The sequence below is a fragment of the Pogona vitticeps genome, chromosome 1, assembly GCF_051106095.1.
Source record: "Pogona vitticeps strain Pit_001003342236 chromosome 1, PviZW2.1, whole genome shotgun sequence".
NCBI classification, from domain to species: Eukaryota; Metazoa; Chordata; class Lepidosauria; order Squamata; family Agamidae; genus Pogona; species Pogona vitticeps.
The window spans coordinates 41279532-41299468 of NC_135783.1; the positions used below are offsets into that span (position 1 = coordinate 41279532).

General features: G+C 40.7%; 1 protein-coding gene across 1 annotated transcript in view; it reads right to left on the reverse strand.

Annotated features, from left to right (window-relative positions):
* PLB1 (phospholipase B1) overlaps nt 1-19937 on the reverse strand; it is a 127810-nt gene that overhangs the window by 88953 nt on the left and 18920 nt on the right. The window contains exons 7-12 of the mRNA XM_072991271.2: nt 18039-18097; nt 15687-15760; nt 11390-11433; nt 7830-7938; nt 3174-3225; nt 892-972 (exon numbers count right to left, since the gene is read on the reverse strand). Of these exons, the coding sequence (XP_072847372.2) occupies nt 892-972; nt 3174-3225; nt 7830-7938; nt 11390-11433; nt 15687-15760; nt 18039-18097 (419 nt within the window). The remainder of the gene's footprint in view (nt 1-891; nt 973-3173; nt 3226-7829; nt 7939-11389; nt 11434-15686; nt 15761-18038; nt 18098-19937) is intronic.

Here is a 19937-nt window from a genome sequence, read left to right on the forward strand (position 1 = left end):
CTGAAAAACTATTAAAATGATTTGGAAAGATTGCAGCATGGCATACAGACAAAGTGACAGGATTTCAGATTTCCTGGATCAAAAATAGTCACAGCATACTAAATACATTATCTCTGCCTATTTATTATCAGTTATCTAGGTATTTATACTAGTCATTTGGCTTTATTGACAGAAGGCCAACTTTAAAATGAAGTAGCAATGATAAAGTTGATGGGAGTTCTCAAGATACTCTGATGTGATAGCAGCCTCTGGTTTGATGACCTCTCTGTTTTGTAGAAAGATTGGGATATGTGTTCCTGTTTAACTCAAACATATCAGTTACTGCCGCTGGTCTGAGAGATCTTTGCTCTCTGTGAAATATGTACAATAACAGTGCATGCGATCTTCAAACTAGCAGCTGCTGTTCCAAAGTGACTGATGTGACAGACAGACAGACTCAGCAAAATATCACCAGCAGTGTTACCATCAAAGATGTTTTCGGAGCCAGCCCGCGTGTAACCAGATGTAATTCCTGTTGAGTTTTCTGTGTGCTCAGAAACTTGGCATGAATATATGAGATCATTAGTGGTAAAAAGAAGAATATTTAGTCTGTTAAAATGGCAAAAATAGTGTGTGTGTTTTCCTCTCAAACTCATGGCTGAGCAGAGAGTTCAACACAACATCTGTCTCTACAATCCTAGTTTAACACTCTAGCTGCTATACCACACTGGCTGGCATGTGTCTTCCCACTGCCAACAGACTGAACCCAATCGTAAGTCAGTAGGACTGGGATTTGATAAGAGTCATTCCAATATTAGATAATGTTGAGTCCGGATCCTGTGCACATGTCCGTGTATATGTATACGTATGGCTCTAAAATCTAAAACAGCTCTTAAATCTTTAGAAACTTACAGGGTCTTTACAATGATCACACAAGTCATTTCCACCTATGAAGAGTGTTACGAGCTTCCAGTCTTCTTGGAAATTTATATTCTGCATAAAAAAAGTAGAATCATAATGAAAAGCAAGAAGGGGGGGAAAGGGCTTGAATCAATAGCTTAGAAAGGATTAATTAAATGGTTCTTTCAGGATCACAGTCAGCTTGTTCTCTCGGACTTGCACAAAACCTAGGAAACCAGGGCAGTAATCTTAAATGAGGTCTTTTCGTGCCACGCAGTTACATAAAATAAGAACTCATAGATTCAGCCTGCAATGCCCTATTTCAACACCAATAGCTACAACAAAGCATTTAGGCTACTACAGTCTCATCTACTGCCTGGATGTATACTGTGCTACATTTCTGTGTCATTTTTGCTTCAGCCCGATAAAGATATTAGCATAATGTGAATTGTTGTTGTTTTTTAATTGCTAAGAGTCAGGTTATTCTCTCTTTCTTTTAACTGACATATTAAGAGCTGGGCTGCAGATCTTTTAATAAGCAGGCCCAAAGCATTGGATTGTAATTGCTTAAGATATGTATATGCCCATCTTTACTGAAGGACTCAAGTTGAATTAACAAGGGATGTAATTTACATGTGTAAACCTTTAGGTTCTCTCTCAAAAGCTGCCTGTGAAAGGATAGCAGATGTTTTTTCTCCCAAGCCTCTGGAGAATGTCTAGTAGTCATGAGTGCCAGGGCAAGAAGACCATTGATTTAATTTAGTTAAATATCCTCTCTTCAATATCCTGCTGAGATATATATACAAGTCATGAAATAACAGCAAGCTATCAGACCAAGTAACCCTATAGAAATTGAGGCTGCAGCATTACGATGCAAATTGTAATATGCAGGCTTAGAAACAGCCTTAATTATTTGGCCTGCCAGATTCAGGAGCTTGCAATATCCAGTGTGTGGTGATATTCACCCTTTCTTTCCTCACAGATGTAGGAGCGATTGTGGGAGCACACCTGGCAGCCGCAGCGCCATGTGCAGTGATAATTTCTGTTTAAATGGCTAAAAACATTGTCCTAGTGGCAGCTACTTAAAACATTTATATGACATGGAAAGGGCATTTACGCAACCAGCAGTCAACTTCCTGAAACTGGGCTTCCTTGAAATCTCACCTTCCTCACCAAACTACATCCCAGGATTCCTTGGGGGAAGGCACAAGCTAATCTTAGGTTTGTTGTGCAGCTGTAAAATGTCAAACAGTTAAAGGTTGAAAGTTGTCCTTCCAATACATCTATTCTATGGGTGACCCCAAGTCTCCTCCTGTCTTATATACTGCAGAATCCTTGCCATAACACCTCACCTCATAGAACATGTTAGGTCAGGTCTCAGAGACAACCCCCAGAGTCCACAGATCCAGATATATGGGCATTCCCAGTTACTCACAGCAGTTGCCCTGTCAGAGATCACTCTCCCTTCCCCTCCCCTCTGCTCCCCCTGCAATGGCACTTTTGTTCTAGCTGCTTTCATTTTTTAAAACTGCACATCACTTTGCAGGTTATTTTGAAAAGGTTATGGTACTGTATTACTCCATTGAAGTTCAGTTGGCAGCAAAACTCAGCAAGGCCCTCCCCTATCTGAAACTCCAATAGGGTGGTCACCCCATGAAGATTCAATTTAGCAACTCCATTTGAACCAATTAAAAATGATGGATTAACTCTGCGTAAATGGGCATATGACTGAACCAACAGCACTTTGAATAATACCATACTCTGCCTTTAAATGATATGTGCATATATTGCAGCTAGAGTCCTCTTCAAAGGAGGTTTGCCTTTTGTATGAGAGTGAAAGAGCAGCTGAGTTTTATTTCTGATAGATGGGATGGGAGGGAAATCACACAAACATCCCCCGCAACCATGAGATGCTCCCTATTTTGTGACTAGATGTGTGGCCAACCTCATAACCTAGCAAGAATGAGGATGCAGTGGGCAACTTGCTGGAACAGGAGACTGCTTAGACAATTTAATTTCTGGCCCACTTTTAGGCAACAGAATACTAGCCCTTGTCTCTAGTTGTTGTCAGTAATATTACAAGAGCAGAGTTTTTAAAAGAAGAGAATATGTTGCCAATTAAACTGGAATGCCTTTAAATATATTTTGAATCATTTATCTTCTTCATTAATTGGTTAAAGGTATCAACCCCTGATTCCCTCCAAAAGATCTGAGCTTCCTTTTCCCATTCCTTGTGCACACCTCTGTAAGGTAAACAATTAATAAAAACCAAAATCCCCAAAACAGTAACTCACAGGATCACTTTTCATCAATTCTATTAGTCTTGTTGCTTGAGACGAGAGGTCCCTAAATATGAAGAACATGAACATAAAGAAAGGTATCAGAATTTTACATCAGAGGATCATGATGATTTGGAAATGTGCTTCTAAGGAACATGGAGAACTAAGCTTATTTAATTTCATTTATTATTTTTATTTTATTTTAATAGATTTCTACCCTGCCTAAGGTCTACTCTGGGTGGCATGCTGAAATCAATTCCTTAGTTTGAAAAAAAATAATTGTAAGAATAATGTTGGTTTTCTTTTCAAGTACATGCTGAAACGCAGCTGTCTCTTTGAAAAGTAATGCAATTCAAAGAAGGTTAAGTCCATAGATGGAAGTGTGTGTGAAAGAGCATGTGTACAACATGGTAATCTGGAATGTCATGGTAATGGATGCATATGATGGCCAGGAGGCTAATACAGAGTATCACTCTGTAGATTAGTGCACAGAAAGCCAGCTCATGAAAAGTTAAAATCTGTCTGTATATTCAGATAGCCAGTCTAGACAGATAAATGAGCTGCTACCACGGTGCCTCCTTCTGCACACAGAACAGCTTGCACTTGGTGTATATTTACAGACTTGCCATCTGGACCTACCTGTACCACCAGTAGCTCATGATCTATGCAAGCATGTGCTTGTCTCACCCAAATGTTGTAGGATGAGTTACTCCATCACCACCTGCACCACAGGCTGCCAGTGATCTCCACATAGCACATTCCTGCATATTCTCGGCATTCCTCATGCAGGGCAGTGTGAGGGTTGCTGTATGAGCCTACAAGGGGCTGTGCACATAGAACTGCAATGCCGTGCTTGCAGTTTCTCTCTCATGTGCAAAAGCAGATCACTAGACTATTAGGATCAAATTCAGCGGCCAGTACCACTGGCTTATGATTGTGGAATTAGGACAGGGCTTTTCCTTCACCTTAGACAAAAGGCTTTCTTCGGATGGCCCTATCAGTAAGTTGCACCGAAAACTCAGACTTAATTTCTTTGCTGCTGCTACTTGTGCTATCCTACAGCCAGCACGATAACTGCTGTGGGCAGAGACCACCCTGTGTAGGTCAACAGTTTCCACAGAAGCTGGCATATAACAATGTTTTTTCCATGAAATGGAGATATTTTTTTTAGGATTCAGAGAAGAATGAGAAAAGTGACTGGAACCCACCAGTGTTTTATTGTGCTTCTCACCAGAATTGCTTCTCATTCACCTCATGATTCAGTGTAACTTCAACTCTCAACACTATTACAGTCTAGCCAATTCCAATACTACACTCATTTTGTAATTATGTTTTCGGGTTCCTCTCCCCACCATCCACTCTTTTCAGTATACAATACTTTTTTTTTTAAAGTCTCTTGTATACTTTCATAGGCTGATCCTCCAATTTCTCAAGGTCCATTTGAATTTCTGTCCCGGACTGTGAGGTGTTTGAAGGCCCAGTTTTACAGAACCAACAGACCTGATGAGCCTTCCATCAGCCTGTTCTTCCAAGTAACTCAGCAGAAACCAAGCCTATAGAATGCTTTGATACAGTTCTTTTAACATCATCAGCAGTACATGAATTACTTTTCTGGCTGACTGTTAAGGAGAAAACCTATGGCAGGGTGAGAATCTTGTCCTGATTCCACAGTGCACTTTCTTAGGACTGAACTATGTGTTACAGATAACCAGCACTGGAAAAGGCAATTCCTTAGCTGATGAAAGCACATTATTATCCCAGGAGGAGCTTTTCTCAGCAAATGTAATTTGCAAATTATATCATTTTCAGATTCCCCCCCTTTTTGTTGTTCTCTATTTCTTTGCACTGATTATTGTAATTGTCTCTATGCGATAGTCACTGAAAAGCTGCATTCAGGATTCCAAACCTATTTCTGTCACTTTTTACATTTGCTTCTTACCTGTCCTTTACAGTTTAAATGATTCACTGATTAATTAAATCTGTTTTAATCTGTATAGCAGTACAACAAGGGTTATGAAGAAGCACATGTTATTTTGTTTCTGGATGTTGCACTGATTTAGTTTAGTTTTGCAGGCATGGAGAAGCTCTGGACCTTGGTCCAGATGGGCTTCCTATCTGGCTTGCCAGCTACCTGCCCAGGCCCCATCTCCTCTCCTAAACTGGGGATCTGAGCAATCTGAACCCCCACTTCCAAATTTTGAAATGGAGCATCACACAAGCCCCCTATGGTACACACCCACTTGTGGTAGGTGGGTCTAAGAAATTCCTTGGGTGTCCATCTTAGGCCAAAGTGGGGAGGTACATTCCCTATGCAACAGCTGTGATGAATCTCAAGCTTGTATGTTTCTCCTTCCAGTCCTTTTATGCAAGCTATTACAGGAGATTATTTGGAAGGAACTGCTTTGTGTTGTGAAACAACCAAAATGTATGCGTTACCCTCTAAGACCTTACTAATGATGGGGAAATACAGTATACAGTAGGATAATATTAGGCTTTCACATATGTTTTCCTGCTTTTTACCACAGACAAGGTCAGCAGCATTCCTGGTCACCTAACAAATCTCAGCTCCCTGCTTTCAACTCATTGAGGAGAACCATCACTGACCTCTGGCCCAGAGCTTAGAAACATTCCTTTGACTACACACCTCTCAGAGTTATCCCCATCCTCACTTTGGGATACTCAGAAGGATAGTCCATAAATATCACTTTTCTAGCTCTACTCTGAATTGCTGGTTCTTGGGGGTGGGGGAGTAGCAGCTGCCTCCACTTTCCCTCTTTTGTAACAGAATAGTCTATTGCCTCTTGGAGAAGGAGGTCTACTTGACATGCCTCTTCTGTGGCATTGCTACATCAGAATCTACTTGGTGGTTTCCTTGCATGAAATCTTGTAAGGGCCTCAAAAAAACCAGTCATGGTTCCCAAGAGGCAGGGAGATAACTCAACGCTTGGCTGCTGTTTAGGGAACAGGATTGTCAGAGTGCAAAGTTCAGTCCTGAAAAATGACAGTGAAACAGGCCAAAGGGAAGAGATGTGCATCTTCAATAGCACAGCCTGTTCAGGAAGAGCTGCTTTGTTACTTAATAATCTGCCTTTGGTGGGGAAAACATAAATGTTATTGTGTGCCAATGAATAGATAACAGCAAGGACTCTGCCAGCTGAGATAATGCCTTTCAAAAATCAGTGATGAAGACGATAACTGCCAGAGTGATCAGCTCGGCACTCTGCTATTGTGCGCGATCACCCCAGAACAAAATTACTGTTATTATGTGGTATCACTGTGTAAAGTACACACTGTGAATAACACACATGCATGCATGCACGTGAGATCCCTATTTTTCAAAAAGAAAGAAAAACCCTCTTATTTTCTGCAGATGAAACTGCCACAGTCCTTTCCTTGAGGGAGGGGAAAAACAAAACAAAAGCAAGCGCACACAGAAGGGCATGCAAAGAGGCTTAATTCAAATGGGGAGACTTCTGGACAACAGTAGCCATCACCCCAAACATAATGAAACAGCCACTTCATCCTGCCCAACAATAATGCCAGCCCTAAGATTTTCCTTTTTAGGAAGACCTCCTTATTTTATTTTTTTCTCATCTCACTGAAACCTCTTTTCCTGGTTTTGAATACTGGTACTCTGTTATTTTACTTTCTTGGGCTCCCTGATCACTGCAGATGGTGACAGCAGCCATGAAATTAAAAGATGCCTGCTTCTTGGGAGGAAAGTGATGACCAACCTAGACAGCATCTTAAAAAGCAGAGACATCATCTTGCCAACAAAGGTCCACATAGTCAAAGCTATGCTTTTTCCAGTAGCGATGCATGGAAGTGAGAGCTGGACCATAAAGAAGGCTGTCCACTGAAGAATTGATGCTTTTGAATTGTGGTGCTGGAAGAGACTCTTTAGAGTCCCCTGGACTGCAAAGAGATCATACCTATCCTTTCTGAAGGAAATGAACCCTGATTGCTCACTGGAAGGACAGATCCTGAAGCTGAGGCTCCAATACTTTGGCCATCTCATGAGAAGAGAAGACTCCCTGGAAAGGACCCTGAAGTTGGGAAAGTGTGAGGGCAAGAGGAGAAGGGGACGACAGAGGATGAGATGGTTGGACAGTGTCATCAAAGCGACCAACATGAATTTGACCCAACTCCAGGAGGCAGTGGAAGATAGGAGGGCCTGGCGTGCTCTGGTCCATGGGGTCACGAAGAGTCGAACACAACTTAACGACTAAACAACAACAACTCTGTTATTTTTTTCCTTATCAATTAATAGTGATTTCTCTAGGCAAAATTCAGAGTGTGGTTAATTGCCATTACAGTTCTATATGGGTATATAAACAAACTATTTCCATTCATATCTGCTTGCCCACTACCTACAGTCTGGCAGAGAAGACTTTCATCTGTGCCGTCCTGTGATAGAAGCATGGCTGACTATGACAAGAGACATGGCTTCCTGCTTGGCTACACCCCAACTATAATACTATAATATGCAGCACCGCAAAAAATTCTCTCTTTAACCACCTTCTTTTTTTTCTCCCAAAATTTTTGTCCTGCTGAGCAAATTTATTTTTGTGTTTGGCTGTTCTGCTTTTGTATTTTGTTTTTGTTTGGTTTTTACTGATAATATGATCTCTCTTTCTCACTCTCGCTCTCTCACACACACACAGTACTTACTCAGAACGTGCGCCTGCCACAGCTTGGTTCAGGTAAGCATTAGCTGTGCTCTGTGATCCTTTGCCAGTAGAAAAACCTACCACAGATGGATTAAACTCACGAAGAATATCTGAAAAAAAATGCACCTTCATGTATTGGTTTATGCTTGAGGCTTCAAACTCAACAGCAGCTCAATGTAATGAAGCTGTGAAAAAGGCTTTTTCAGTAGAACCATTAGAACCTCACATAGGCCAGAAGAAGACATTAAAAACAGTCTGCATTTAAAGTGAAAGCACATTGATGTTGCAGAGTGGTGACTGAAGACTCATCTACACTGGCCATTGTAGAGTGGAGTGGTGTGGTCTAAATAGGTTTGCTTGAGATCCGGTGGAGATACAATATGCCGTTTAGTGCAATCCTTACATCCAAATAGCATACAGTGGTACCTCGGTTTATGAATTCAATGCATTCTCCATGACGTTTTTGTAATGCAAAAATGTGCAAATCAAAACGTGGATTCCCATAGAAATGCATGCATGGGGTGGTACTATGAACCTCCCAGGCGCAATGCAAATTTGGTCTGTATTGCGGAAAAAAATGTAAACTGAGGCATTATTTTCAATGGATTTTCATCTGTAAACCAAAAATTACATTAACTGGGGCGTTCACAAACTGAGGTACCACTGTATGGACCTCATTCAACCTTATTTAGTCCAGCACCTTCCACTGTTGATCTCCAATTTTATGAAATGGCTTAATAAGCGAGCTACTTCAGAATACCAGCAAATCAATTACTTTTTCTACTCCTTAGCAGAGGGGCAGGGTGAGTTATTTTTTTATATTGTGCTAGACTATCATAGATACGCTGCATCACTTAGAGTAATTAAAAATATTTTTTTCCTTTGCAATGTTTGAAGTGTAGCTCAAGAAACTGCCTGCAGCCAAAACTGTGGTCACACAGACTTTGAGAGCAGAGGCTGCCTAACCCCAGGCACCATGTCTTTGTGTCCCAGGCTCATGGGGTAACTGCTTTCCAAAGGCCTATGCATGATGCATCCATCTCCATATTGGCCCATTGTTTCAGGCTTCAAGAAGCTGTGTCATGAAGCCATGAACATGTTCCCAGCATCCCATTTTCCAAGTAGGTAGGATTTCCTACACTAATCCTACATCTAAGCCATCTCCCTGCTCTTTTTTTTCTGGCTTTTTCTCCTTTTGAGCCCCCCCCCCACCCGTTCCTGACATATAGGTGTCTTCAGGATAGGACCTGAATGACAACTTATATTAATTAAGGATTTTCCTTTCTTACTGAGGGGCTATGCATTGTGTCTGTTTCTAGCCTCCCTCATCCCAAGCAAGTATCCTGCTGGTTGGGGGCTTTTGGGGGAAAGTACCTTGTTCATATAATGTTTTAATCATATTTAGAAGACTGTGCACCCTTTTCGTGTTCCTCCCTCTGACAAAGGGCCAACGAAAGATATCATAAAGATTAAACTTCTCCAACTTCACCGGAGTAAGATTTATCAAAGTATGCAGAGGGAATATTTATTTCAAGAAAAATTGTTGGAAAAGGAAACATGATAGGGTTCTATCGAATTATGAATAGCATAGTGTTGATGACCTGGTTTTGTTAGTTTTTGTTTCCTCATGTGTCTCATAACACCAGCACACTGGAACTAGCAGTGAATTTGATTGATGGAAGGTTCAGGCCAAAGGCTGGGAAGTTAATTTTAAAAATAATTAAATGTGGAAGCCATCCATAACTGAGCAGTGGTAGGGAGATGTTCTGGGTCCCGTGTGACTTTTAAAAGAAGATGACAGAAACATTATTGCTATAAGCCCTGACAACAAAACAGAATATCTCTGCTTAAAAGCAGTGCAAATTTGTGTGGCAGTTACAGGAGGGAACAGTGAGGGATTAATGCCACACCAATGGAATTGTTTGTTGTGTATGCCATCAAGTTATTTCAGACTTTAGCTGACCTTATGAGTTAATGACTTCCAAAAGGTCCTATTGCTAAAAGCCTTGCTCAGGTCTTACAAGTTAAAGGTTATGGCTTCCTTTATTGAGACAATTCATCCCATATTATTTTTCCTCTTTTCTTACTGCTTTCCATTTTTTTTCCTAGCATAATTGAGTCTTCTCTTGTTCTGATATATCTGCTGGTATTTTTCTTTGTGGAGCTTTCACATCCATAGAAAGCAATAAGAAACACCATAGTATGGATGAGCTAAGCCTTGAACTATAGCAGTGGTTCTCAGCCTTGGATCCCCAAATGTTCTTGGATTGCAGCTCCTAGAAATCCTGGCCAGCACAGCAAGTGGTGAAGGCTTTGGAAGTTTTTGTCCAAGAACGTTTGGGGATCCAGCCATTGGTGTACCCATCCTTGAACTTAGCAATCTTCTTCAATGCCTTCATAGCTGCCCTTTCACGTCGTCTTCTGATTTTTATGGCTGCAGCCTCTATTATGATTAATGATTGAACTGATCTATAGAAATCCAGCAACAGTTTCTTTTCTTCATTGTCAACATTAAAATCATGTAATTCGTTCATATTTATTATTTATGTTTCTTTAAATTTCAACTGTAATCCCTCTTCCGTGTTTCCACTTTAACCTTCCTCCACAGACATTTCAAGTCACTGCTATTTTCTGCCAGTACTGTATATGGTGCCAACTGCATATCTTAAAGTATTGATGCTTCTTCCACCAATTTTCACTCCTCCCCCAGCATAATCTAATCTTTTTGTACGCTATGCTCCGTATAAAGTTTAATATACACATTTCTCTGACTTCTCTGAAAACTGGAAACTACATCTCTCAGAATTTCCTAACCATCTAGCTGCCAGATTCTGGGAATTGCAGTCCAAAAAGTAAAATTCCCACGCGTTGCTTTCTTCTGAGCAGATTGTCTTCAATTTCTGTTTTTGGAGCAGAACTTGCTTTTCTTATTTTGAGTCACTAGAGTCTAGTGTAAGAACATAAATATAGATAAATACAGACACAGGGACATGCTGAATGGAATGAGGGGAGGAATAGGGAAGAAGGTGATCCTTAAAAACTTGAGTAAAAGCATTTTACTTAAGTGCAGCTCTTGCATAATCAGACAGCAGATCTGGAGCCAATCCATAAAGATCTCTGAGTTTTGCAAAGGTTTTTTTGTGTGTGAACTATAACTCCCAAAATCCTTCTGATCAACATGGCCTCCCTCCTGCTACAACAGTGTCTGTAATATGCCTGCAGTTTGGACTGTTGCCTAATTTTTTTGAATAATTTTGGGGAGCGGCAGAGAAGTAGTGTATGAGGCAAGAAATGATAACATTAACAAGCCACATTCATTCCTAAATCATCTGGAATTGAATAATGACAATAGTATTTTTAAAAAGAGGAGCATCCATGCAGACAGTGAGCATGTGAAATTAACAAAACAAGCTGTTAAATCATATGCGGCCAAGTCATGTGGCGCTAATCTCCTGGCTCCATCCATTTGCTGAATGCAAAATGGCCCAGTTGCCTGCCAGCCTGCAAAATCCTTCATAAATTATGAAAGAGGAGCTTCACAAACAGAAAACAGGCACTTACTCGCTAATGTTGTGACTGTCCTTATATCTTCATTTCCACCAATACTGCAGAATGGGGTGGGGGTGGGGATGAGAGAAAGAAGAGGAAACATAAAAAGTTAGAGAGCATTTGTGCGTCATAAGTCACAGACTGCCCCCTGGCGATGTTTCAAATCTTCCACAAATGATTTTTATTTTAACTGATGGCTTAAAAATTGTTTGTTTGTTTGTTTGTTTGTTTGTTTGTTTTTTATTATTATTATTATTATTATTATTATTATTATTATTATTATTATTATTATTATTATTATTATTATTATTATTATTATTATTATTATTATTATTATTATTATTATTATTATTATTATTATTATTATTAATCTCAGCAGTGTAGAACTGTAAGGGACCAGCTCTTATGAGGGAAGCATACTGGGTAATCAAACTCCCAAACACTAAGCCACTGAGCTATCCAGCAGTTTGACTACACTCATAGACTGATATTATATGAATGTCATCACTAACCTCTCCACTGCCCAGTTTCAACTGTGCTGCTGCTACATCAGCTGTTTCTAGCCCATTAATCATCATCTTGATATGACTAACCAGGAACTGGTAGAACATCACAGTTTTACAGCCAGATTGGTGGTCACAACAACCAAGCTAACCAAAGCACCTAGCAGGCCACAAAACAGGTGTGATGAGCTGGGCATGGCCTTGTGAATCATATATTTCTGCTCAGGAAATGACAGAAACTTGCACCCTTATAGTTCAATTCACCTGTAACACAGAACATTGGGAACTACCTTTTTGGAGTACAACTCCCAGTGACTTAGCTCCATGTAGGGGTACATGAGGCTCAAATTCATCCCGGGCATATTCTCCATTCAAGGTGGTGATCAAGTCATTATATAGGTCTGGGTTTTCTAAAAATAAGAAACAAATATTGCCCCCTTTCTGTCTAATATTCAGTCGCTATTTTGCCTTCTATTCAATGAATAGCTGATGTGATTGTTGTGCACTAACATTAGGGTGTGAAAGCTTTGAGAGAATGTGGAATGTGTTTCAGGCTGCCGCTCCCCAGATCTCCCAGGCACATGGCCAGTGATTTCATTCACATGCATGCACTAGTAATCCAGGATTATAAAAACATTGATATGCTGAATCTGAAGGCAACCAAAGCAAGAAGATTGCAATGATGCAGTTTTACACAAGGGCAGAAGTTTGAAGACTATTCCTAGATTAACGTCTGTCACAAATATTCATATCTACTGATTTATTTATCCAGATTCTTTCTTCATCATCCCAGGTTTTTTTAAACTGATAGAACCCTTACAAGGGGTTGCCATCTCTGAACCCTGTTTTTCCAGCTATCTGTCTTAATAAAAATCCTGCAGAGGGAAAAGTGCCAAAAGAAGGGAGGATCAGCAATGGGAACATAGTGGAAGGGAAAAGGCTTACATACTTGCCCTTTTTTCCTCCCTCTCCCAAATGTCCATCATTCCTGAAATAACCTTTTCCCCTACTATAAGCAACACCCACAGTTTACTTTTAGTAGAAGCACCTGGATTGTGCATAATGTGTAGACAACCCAAGTGCCCTTACACCAGCAATTTTTGTTTACAAGAAACACACATGTGAGGCCAAACCACATGAATAACACCACAGGTAGTCCAATCCATGGGTTCTCAAGTATGGTGACAGGAGCCCTATCTGAGACAAGAGACAGAAAAGAGAAACAGAGAAAAGAGAGCATAGAACCAATCCATGCCCTTCATCATCATCATCAGCAGCAGCCATCTCTCATTCTTCTCCTTTCTCCTATCTTAATCATCCAGACTAGAAGGTAGAGCATCACAAATGGACATTTTGGCAGGACAATGAGTTGAATACATTGGACAGCGTCTTTCTAAACAGGAAGGCGGCAGATGAGTTTAGAACAGTATTTGGAGTGTGACGCTCACAGCTCTGTTGTTCAACAGAAGAGAAAGGACGGGCTCAGGAAAAACGGACTATCACTGCCATCCTCCTGAAGTTGGGCCTGTTGCTAACATTTGCTGGGAATGTTGAGTGAGTCCCAGAGGTAGTCATCCCGGTACAAGGTTTGCACTGTATCTCCCACAAGTTACAGACGGAATGGCATATGGGCAAGGATTTCTGAGGTTTATCATTTACAACATCAGGAAAGCAGCAGCTTGTCTGTCCTTGCCATATTAGCTCACTCAGAATTGAAGAGACTTGGACCAAGATTTCCCATATACAAAGAAACACTTTGCTTTCCTATCACAATTGGCAGTAATGCTTTTCAAAAACAGGAAGTGGAGCAGGTGCAGCAGCAATCTATCTGACCTTGCATAGAGTTAGGGCCTATATCTGAACATAACTTCTTCTGAGAGTCTTATTCTTTTTGACCCAACATGAGAATTGTTGTACGGCAAATATTAGTTTGGTATGCCAACAAACTGGAGCAAATTTGGAAGAGGGCAACAAGGATGATTAGGGGCCTGGAAACCAATCCCTCTGAGGAAATACTGAAAGAACTGTGCATATTTAGCCTTGAGCCTTGAGTGAGGAGCGATATAAGAGGGCTTTTAAAATACTTGAAAGATAGTCATAAAGAGAAGGGGCAGGATCTGTTCTCCATCATCCCAGAGTGCAGGACATGTAATAACGGTCTCAAGCTACAGGAAGCCAGATTTAGGCTGAATATCAGGACAAATTTTCTAACTGCTAGAGCAGTACCTGGAACCAATTACCTTGGGAGGTGGTGAGCACTACAATGCTGGAAGCATTCAAGGGAAAATTGGACAACTGTCTTTCAGATCTGCATTGATCTGGATTCCTGCATTGAGCAGGGGGTTGGACTCAATGGCATTACAGGATGCTTCCAACTGAATTATTCTATGATCTCCAGGGAAACTTTCAGAAATCTCTTAAACAGGAATAGGGGACAGAAGCCGCTCTTTTTTCAGCATACAAGTGAAACATTGCAAGTTCTTCAAGCACCAATTGTGTGCAGCCCATTCAACATGTTATGACTATTTATCTGCAGAACAGAACATCCATTCCCCAGCTGATGCTCTCCAGATGTGTGAACTACATCCGCAGGCAGAGGCAGAGCCTGACACAGCTGGAGGAGAGTTTGGAAAGGCTGGCATAAAGTGTTTCATAAATTTGCATATACTGTATCTTGGAAATGGGAGATTAATACTATTTTTGACATGTCTAAGTGCAGCTCTTGGTAACCTCCCCAACTGTGAGAAAATCTAATGCTATGTTTGGAATAATAGATGGATCTATTAGGTTAAAAAGATGCAGGGATTCTAGAAATGATTCAAAATTCTTGCCTGCCATGCATATTCAGAGGGATTTAAACAACTCAGATACACTGAAAGAATACAAGAAGGAGAGGGTGTTGTAAGGCTGCATTAGCTAGCCATACTCCTGTAACCAATGCACATGGTAGATATACATACACAACGTGGTCACATTTGGCCAGCATATGTGCCCCGTGATGCAGTGATTAAACTGCATTACTGCAATCAAGCCTCTGTCCATGATCTGAGTTTGATTCTGACAGGTTCAGGTAGCCACCTCAAGGTCAACTCAGTATTCCATCCTTTTGAAGTTTGCAAAATGAGTGCCCAACTTGCTGGAAAGGCAAAGTGTTATTTCCATATTTATGCTGTAAACCACCCAGAGAGAGAATACATGTATCAATATATGCATGTATTGATGCATGTACACAGAGCTCAGCTATGCAAGAGGAGTAGGGCTTCTTTATTGCTTGGAGGAGCCATGGACCCATAATTACTACATAGTTGAAGATCCTCCTCGTGATGGACAAATGTGTGAATGGCAGGCATACCTGGGTACTAGGCACATAGTTCCATTTAGACACAGCTTGTTTCATTTGCCAGCCTAATAGCAGTCAACAGCAGCAAATAAAAATAAAAACATACTAGTACAAAATAGCAGCTTTGTTACTAAGGAAAGAAAGAAGGAAAGAAGGAAAAGGATAAAGCCATCGGTAAACAAGAATTCAGTTGCTGTCTCTCAGTGAATGAGTCCTGAAATCTCATGACAGAAGCCTGGAGGTCACATCTCTTGGGGCTGCCCCTTTGTTAGTGAGGTGACATACACAGATTTTGAGCAAGACAATATTTGCAGTGAAGACGGAAACTCCTAATTATTCTTAATTGTACTGTCAATGTCAGGTTGAAGAAAAGTGCAGCTGATTTTGATATTGATTAGGATGAAAAACACCCTCAACAGATTGAAGAATTTCAAATTATCTAAAGAATTTGGCTTATGGTACTCACCTCCACGAAAGGCCTCGATACTGTGTCAGAACATCTAAAACATTGTATCGTGAAGAACCTGCCCCATTTCCTGCCTGGTACAGAAAAGGATAAAAGGCTTTCAGAACAACCTGTCTTACTGGCATAGAATGAAACGGCTTGTCTCTTGGACATACTATTCAAGAGTGTTTTATTATCTTTCACATCTTGCTTATTCCACAATGGCAGAAAACAGAAAGGGAACTCACTCAAAATAAATTGACAAGAAGCCTATCAATAAAATGATGAAAGAATGCTAAATCATGGGAAAACATATCCTCTAGGATACTGATCGGTACAGGAGAATGGAATTATAAGCCATATTGCATCCAGGTCACATTGATTGTATTTGTATGCAATGGCAAGTCAGAATTATTTCGAATTCGGGCTCATGAAGGAACATGTTGGTTCATGGTGCTCAACTGCTCCAATTCCACTGACCTTCCACCCAGAAATCCAATTTGACTTTCCCCTAGAAATGAGTATGAACCATTCCCTTCCCCCACTCTCCCACAAGATCCCCTACTCACCAGCTGGTACGCACTCCACTCCTCCTCCTCTTTGGCTGTTCAACCAATCTCTAGCAGGAGCACAAGCTTCACTGCCCCACCTTCTTGGCTGATCACCCACTCAGACATGGAGGCAGGATAGGCAATCCCAAGCTCTTGCTGGAGACTGGTCGAAGAGCTGAAGAGGAGGACAGGAGCATGTTCCGACTGGTGAGTGGATCATTGGCCAGGCAGGCTGGGGAACAGAATGCTGTGCATATAAACTGTCATGAACCTCTAAACCAGGGTTCATACCGATCTATCTATCCGCCAACAAGCCACAAAGATGGCTATGGTCCATTCTTGGTTTATGTTTCTGGTTGTTAGGAAAGAGGCAAGCATGGTTACTAGATTCACACATCAAAGTAAGGAACCCACAGATCAATAGTCCATGGTTTGTTTAGCTTGTGTAGGTCCTCTTTGACATTATGCACCATTGTAATGGCTTATGTCCTCGATAAGCCAGAAGTCTTTAGAGTTTTTAATTTTTGCATCTGTTATGCATCCACACAAGAATACTAAACAAGAACTCTGCTAGAATACCTTCACTCAAGGTGAAATGCAATCATGTTTAAGAGGGGAGAAATCCACAAGGGCCACTGAGCAGAAGGGCAGTCACACAAGCTGTTCCCTCCACCTCCAAAAGCCTCTCTTTAACACAATCAGTTTTATACTGGTTGAAAAATGGAGTATGCATCCAGTTTTTTGATGGGCTCAAGTCAAGACTATCAATTATAAACAACAGCAACTAAGCTCTGTGATCCATGCTGCTGGAAACACCATAATTAGCCACCTGAGTCACAAGCTACTGCTACAAAAAGACACTTCCCCACTTTTAAAAACATACTGCACTTCCGTCATGGTTCCATCTTGTTTCAATAACTATATAATGCTATTGATTTGACACCGATGATTTTCTTACTTAGCGTTATATTAACATTTAAGCTTTGATTTTGCTTAGATAATGATAGAAACATAATCCCGTGTTTCTGCTCTAAGCCAATCCAAAGAAGCTGTGTGTTTTAAATGGGATTATGGATAGATCTCAGGCTACAACCTGTCTCTTCTGTCCACACAGAGGACAGAAATGCATATGAAACTTGCACCATCTATTGTCCTAGAATCAGACACATGTTGCTGGCACCTGGGCACATCATGAATCCAGGCTGGCTCACAGGCTTGCATTAAACTGCACATATTATGGCAGCCACATGAAGTGCCCAGAGCAGCTTGCCAGGTTGGTGTTCATAGATATTCTTGGACTAAAGCTCCCAGAAATCCTGGCCTGTGCAGCTATTGGTAAAGACTTCTGGGAGTTCAAGAACATCTGAGGACCCAAGATTGGGAGCCATTAATCTAGAGGCAAGGACAATCAGATAGTGTGGCACATCGAAATTCACTTTCAGTCAATTTCTGCCCAGAAACGCCCATTTAGTCCTTGCACAGAATAGTCATTTAGTTTGAAATTAGCCTAGCCTGATTATTTACCACACAGTAATGCCAGAAAGTGCTAACATACATCAGTATGCCACTTGGGTCCCTTTAGGAGAGAAAGGCAAGATAAAAATCAAATAAATAAAATTAACATATTCAAATAGGTCATAAGAGATGGCATTCATAACCCAAACAAGATTAATAGCTCACCATAATGGAAGATTAGCAGAAGACAGTATAGAAAATACAGTTGGCCATGAAGATCTTTTGCTCCTGCTGTCTCAAATTAGGATTCAGAAATGTCTTTTATATCAATCAGTTTAATAGAGCACATTCAGTGATCTGCACTTACTGTTAGTGAGTCCCCAAGGGCAACTATAACTTTAATGTCTGCTGGCCTCAAGTTATGAACTATAAAAAAGGAAAGAGAAAGAATGATAGAACTTTCAGAAGGTCTTTGGCATTAAAAATACATTTCTGGGGAGAAGTAGTAGGAAGACGAGATGCTATTTAAAATTCATGTCCAGCCAAGTTACCTTAAACACTCTGGGCACCCAGCGGCAAACATACACGATACAAACCATCATAGCTCCTTTCCTTGTAAGTCTTCCTCCCATGAAAGCAGATTTTGAGGGTACATGATTTCCTTGATCTTGTTCAACAAGATTGTTTTGCTCTCTTTCTGTTTTTTACATACATACAAAATTTAAAAGTCTAGTAACGTGTTGGGAGTCTGACAATCTTTAGTCAACTGAGAACCAAGCATTTTAAAGCCCCTTCAGAAAAGGGCTAGGATGCCGCTATAAAGCATAGAATTCCTTGCTACAACTCAAATTTTGTAGATATTTTTTAATGGGATCAATAAATGCATCATCTTCCCTTATTAGGGAAATGAGACATAGGACAAACATAGTGCTGCCATTCAACATTCATCACTAAAAACTCTAGAAACTGAGGATCACAGGGATATTAAAATACAGAATGCCTATTAGATTCTTAATCAGAGCTGAAAATGTGTTTGACAAATACATACTTCTAGAGAGACACTTATATCTTGCACACTATATCTTATATGTGGTTCTGAAGCATATGCGCTATGAATTTGAAGTACGTGGTGCATCATCTCTTTTCCTATATCAACTACAAGCTTATATCCTCATAATGATGCTCTACTTTACTGGAGTGTTATTTTGTGGATGACTACAGATAGTGTGCATTAATATGTCTTTTGATACTATTGTCATCTCCCTGTGCTGACACTCTGGAACTCAGGAGGGAAGAAGAACTTGTCCAACCTCATTCACCCTGGACCTTTGAGAAGTCAGGAGCCTAAGCCCCTGGCTGGGTCAGAAGAGGTGGAGCACCCACCAAGTCCACCAGGATAGAGAAAACTAAAATGTAAGTCCAGCTTGAAGCTCCAAGGCAGAGTGCTTGGCTGCTGGGAAGGACTCCTCAAGAGAAACACCCTCCTTAGGTGCATGGGATTTTCCTCCCAAGAAGACCCAAGGGCCAAATGCTGCATATGAATCTTCCTTTACTGCCCAAACCTCTGCAGTTGAGTATCAGATGGGACTCCAGAAGCCCAGGTATAAAAAGGTCTTTGCTGGGACTAGAAGCCACTGGAGGCAATGGCTGAAACTCAGTCGCAAGTTGCAACTTGAGTAAGCTAACAGAATCAGTAGGGGTTTGGTGAGTCAACTGTTCCGCAAGTTCCATTGATTCAACTACTATAGTTGTGACTTAGTACTCAATATCAACTATTGAATCAGATACAGTAGTACAGTACCTCGGTTTACAAAATTAATGCATTCTACGGGATGTTACATAAAGCAACAAAAAAAAAGGTAAATCAAAATGCAGATTGCCATAGGAATGGGGGCGGTGCTATAAACCTCCAGGCACAATGAATCCTGGGGAAACTTTCTTCATACTCCCCCCCCCCAAAAAAAAAACCAGGAAAAAAACATAGCGTGAGGCATGATTTTCCATGGATTTTGCTTCGTAAACTGAAAATTATGTTAACCAGGGCATTTGTAAACCGAGGTACCACTGTAATTCCTATACCTGTTTCCAGTGTACCTAGAGCCCTGCTTTGGACTCCTCACCATTTGTTATACCAGTTAGGACTTGTGGGAAGTTGCAGTTCCACTCCTGCATTAGATAAATTTTGGAAGGTGAACACTAAGTACTTTTGAAAAACTGGCCTTTATTGAAATTGGCAGCAGGGAGCTTTCTCAATATCAGACAAATA